Below are 4,691 nucleotides of genomic sequence, written 5' to 3'. Positions count from 1 at the left end.
AATCCTGTCTTCCTTGATGTGGTATATCTAGAGAGAAAGAAATGATTGTAGCTTTGATGATTGAGAGAGAACGGTGGTGGATCTAAAGGTCTTCTTCAAAATCCTATACCAATGGAAAACTGCCTATGATTGTCTTTGTATTACTAGATATCATGATTTTCTTTATCTTTTTTCTTGCTCTGATTAGATGATTCTCTTGTATACTTCTTATGTACTTGGATTGCGCCTTTCGCTTTTAATAAAATTTCGATTAATTTGAAAAAAAAAAAAAACCCTTTAATGGGAAACTATTTACTTGATGCTATTGACTCAGTAACATCGTTCTTAAAATACACACTATTAGAAGCTTATTATACAGGCCAAGAAAAAGAAAACATCTACAACCCCATAAATGCAATACCTTTGAAGAATCTTTAAGATGTGCCTTTAGACTCATAACTTGAAGCACAATTACATGAATCAAAGGCATCTGTACAACACCACCACCAGAGCTTCCTCTTGCTGAGTAATGTATTAATTCAGAGATGACTGCAAAAAAGAAAGGGGATAATGAAAACAATCTAATCGATATTAAAGAGATAAACTATTTTAAGTTATAAATCCAAAACAATAAAGGAACTTTTCAAATACAGTTCACGAAAATATTGGCTTTTCCCAACTATTATACCATTTACAGATGCCTCCGAAATAAACTCAGCATTCAAGCTTGAAAGAGCTGTGTGCACCAAGGGTTGAGAAGCAAGCACAGACCCAGGGATCCTGAAACCAACACAAGATTACTTGACATGTCATCTACAAGCTCAGGAAAATTCACAAGCTACATATGAATGGCACACCAAGGACATCTCTATTTGCCATGCAGAGGCATTCTTAGTCTAGTAAGGTAAATGATGCTTAATATCATGATACACAAATGCAAGTGTGCAACATATATAAATGCATAAATATACATAACATATGTATCTATTGGACTCAAATCAACAAAGCCTTTTGCCCAACTATTTCAAGAAGGCAAAAAGAAATTTTTATGATTATCAGTCCATGCTCACCATCAACCCATTTCCTTTAGCTGTCTTCTCAAGTCTACCCTTGGCACTCACAATTCTCTTACATTTTTTTTTTTATAAGTAATCGAGATTCATTAAGAGCGTAAGACGGCCCTAAGTACACCCCCTTACATTCTCTAACAAGAAATTGAAAAATTAACTTGAAGACAAGACCCCAACTACTCAATTCCCCATCCAATTTCCAATCAGTAAAAGCCACAAAATCCCAAACTCTATGCTTTTTTCTATCACTTAATACATAATCCACAGTCCAACTCTCCAACCCACCACATCTCTTTGTAAAGTAATGATTAAGCTCTCTTACAAAGCCAATATCAGAAGACCCAAAGGATAAGGAAACTTCCAATCAACTACAAGGGGACTGGGTCCCACTTCAAAAATTATATCAACTACAATGGAGCAGCGGTCTGAAGTTGTTTGAGGAAAGCACTTGTATGAAATGAAAGAAACTTTTCTCTTGTCTATCACACCTTTAAATAGACTCCAGTCTATTAAACACTACACTTTCCTGAAAATGCAGTCAATTTAGCTATGCTTTCCTAGGTGGAGGATCTGAATTTGTAAAACCACCCCAGAGCTCCAATAATTGCAAACCACAACTCTTGGGAAAATCTTATAACGTAATTGTATCCACCCATGCACCAGTTATAATGAAAGAATAACAAAATATTTCAGGCCAAAACCTCCTTTAGATTTGAGGGGTATGAGCCACTGATTGATATTTACCAGACTACATAACTTGCAAAAAGTACTCCCCTCTCTGTATAAGAAACAAAATGTTTGTAACAAACTCTTAAATATAAGTATGTACAAGATTCAAAGAAAAGGAAATGCATACCCATGCTTCAGTCGAAGCCAAGATGCAAATGCCTCAAGAACCTGACAATCAATTACATTGAAATGATCCAAAGCCACTTAGTAAAAAATAAAAATCCGGCATCTATTATGTCCCAAATACCAACATAGACTAAATAATTAAAAAGTTTCTGACAAGGTAAAAGCTCCCACCTGCTCCTTGAGTTCATTAATACTCAAACAAGCTGTCAAGATACTTAAAGCAACCTCCATTTGAGAAGTGAGCTCTTTTTCAAATTGCCGGCGCCTTTCCGGACGAGCTGCTATCTTGTAGTTATATACTTCCTGATTGCAAGAACAAAACAGGTAGAGAATCCATAAATCCACCCATCAAGTCTCTCCCTTCCTCCAAATATGAAAGCGACATCAGCAAGAGCCCCAACAGAAACCCATTGTACTGGAAATGCATATGGTCCACAATCACAAGCATCGGGGACCAAATGATCAATACCCAGATCGAAATTCGCCTCCTTGAATCCAAATCCTTGGTCAATCTATAAACCTCATATAACAAGCACAAATCAGACAAGATCACAGTGATTCTTTGGAACAAAACCACAGTGTCGGAGCTATAGTTGAGGCCCTCTTGGAGATGAACGATTTGGGTGTCGATGAGGAGGATGGGATGAGGAGGAGCTTTACGCAGGCTGCTACCCCGAAGAACCATAAAAGCTCTGACATAGATGCAGGTTTGTGAAAACCCCAGGAACTCTGCGTTTAACGAAGCCAAGTAGCCAAGTTTCATTCAAGCATCCCATCCATCAAACACCTTGAGAGCGTGCGAAAGTTGCAGCTCCATGTCTCTTAACCGTGCGGGTCACTGGGCGCCGAAGTGAGAGAGAGGTGAGCAGCAGGAGAGAGATCGAGTGAGAGGGGGTGTTTTTGAGGGAGTGAGATCGAGAGTGAGAGTGATGAGGGCGGTTAGCGAGGGAAACACAAGTTTCGTGCGAAATATCTAGCGCGAAATAATCCCGGCAAAAATTTTCCCTAAACGGGGTCGTTCTACCACTTTCCTCAATTAATTCCTTTTATATATATATATATATATATATATATATATATGTATATATATATTGATGATTAAGAGAAAATTTATAATTTTATAAAAGTTTTGAAGGTATAAAGGACATTTTATCATTTTTAGATGTTCAATTGAACCTAGGGGTGTAAGCGAGCTAATACAATTCGATAGCTCACTTGATACCTGCTCGATTAAGCTCGATCCGAACTCGAGCTCGATACTGTACAAGCCTGCTCGTTACTGTTGAAACCCGCGCGATTAATTAGTGATATATACCCGGCTCGCTCGACTCGTTTAAGACTCGAACCGGCTCGTTAGCTCGTTCATATATATATATATATATATATATATATATTAGTAATTAAATAGTATATGTTATATGAATAATTTAATATTTATGTGTATGTATTAGTTGACATACTAACTAGTTAGTTCATAAATTAACATATTATTTTGTTAATTAATATATATTAAGTAAATGTTACTCAATACTTCTATGTATATTACTTATTTTATTATACATGTGTGTGTTATATATTAGTATTGACATACTAACTAGTAACTAGTTAGTTAATAAACTAACATATTAACTAAGTTAACATATATTAAATTACTAACTTACTATAATTAACTATAGGTTATTTTGACAAACAAAAAAATTATATGTTACTTAATATTTCTATGAATATATAATATACATACTTGTTAGTTACTATATACTAACTTAGTATTACTATTAAGTTAAGTGGTAGATCACATGATCTAAAGATTATTTGAATTGTAATTAGAAAGAAAAAAAAAATGTAAAATATTATACCATATGATCATATATATCACAAATTAAGTGATTAATATTAGAATCAACAATGTGTTTGTTTAGAGATATATGATGTTGTTATGTTTAGAGTATTATGTTGTAGATATCATTATAAGTTAGATGTTACATCATATGGTCTACTATTATAATTTATATGATTATATAAAATGATCAATTGATGATTAAATCATATGATTATATAATAACAAAATATACATATATAATATGACATAAGTCAGAAGTATACAAATACAACAATTAAGTACCGAGAGACTTAATAACTAGTTACTTAATAAACTAACATATTAACTAAGTTAATATATTAAATTACTAACCTAGTATAATTTACTATAGGTTATTTTGACAAAAACAAATTATATGTTACTTAATATATATTATACATACTTGTTCGTTAATATATACTAACTTAGTATTATTAAGTAAGTTAACTATTTTCAAAAAACAATGATATGATGATATGTATTATCATTCTAATTACATTAGATGATACTTAATTAGTTAATTAAGTATGATCTAGTGTAATTAGAATGATAATACATATGAACATGATCTAATAATGTTTTTTTTTTTTAGAAAACTTTGTCCTATTCTTCATGAATTAAGTTTCATAATATTTAAGTATAATGTATTATCACTATAATTTATATGATTATATGACATGATCAACTGATTATTAAATCATGTGATTATATAATAAAAAATTATACATATATAATATGATATAAATATACAAATACATATTAATACAATAATTAAATATCTAGAGACTTAGTTTCAATGTATGTTATAAGTCAATCTATGTTATACATTACTTTTCAAAAAAAAAAAAGAGTCCATCTATGTTATAAATTTTAATTACACATATGTAATAACAAAAAAAATTATTCTATTTTTTAACCATTTTTTTAAC

The 4,691-nt window shown here is 32.0% G+C and overlaps 1 protein-coding gene across 1 annotated transcript; it reads right to left on the bottom strand.

Moving 5' to 3' along the window:
• Positions 1-301: 301 nt before the first annotated feature.
• Positions 302-2,667, bottom strand: LOC132183942 (transportin MOS14-like). Its single transcript, XM_059597414.1, has 5 exons — positions 2,374-2,667; positions 2,076-2,207; positions 1,906-1,946; positions 668-759; positions 302-528 (listed from the first exon to the last, which is right to left on the bottom strand). The coding sequence occupies exons 1-5, from the start codon at positions 2,665-2,667 to the stop codon at positions 302-304; spliced, it is 786 nt and encodes a 261-aa protein (XP_059453397.1).
• Between the last annotated feature and the right edge of the window lie 2,024 nt (positions 2,668-4,691).

Source organism: Corylus avellana, chromosome ca6 (assembly GCF_901000735.1).
Source record: "Corylus avellana chromosome ca6, CavTom2PMs-1.0".
NCBI lineage: Eukaryota > Viridiplantae > Streptophyta > Magnoliopsida > Fagales > Betulaceae > Corylus > Corylus avellana.
This window is presented reverse-complemented; position numbering and strand designations above follow the sequence as displayed.

What these genes read in the sequence shown, in the direction of transcription:
- LOC132183942 (XM_059597414.1), bottom strand. Translation starts at nt 2,667, where the DNA reads ATGAAACTTGGCTACTTGGCTTCGTTAAACGCAGAGTTCCTGGGGTTT. An exon ending in GGAGGCGAATTTCGATCTGG is followed by an intron (nt 2,208 to 2,373) that starts GTATTGATCATT and finishes TCTTGCAATCAG; the next exon opens with GAAGTATATAACTACAAGAT. An exon ending in TTCGGAGGCATCTGTAAATG is followed by an intron (nt 529 to 667) that starts GTATAATAGTTG and finishes TCTTTTTTGCAG; the next exon opens with TCATCTCTGAATTAATACAT.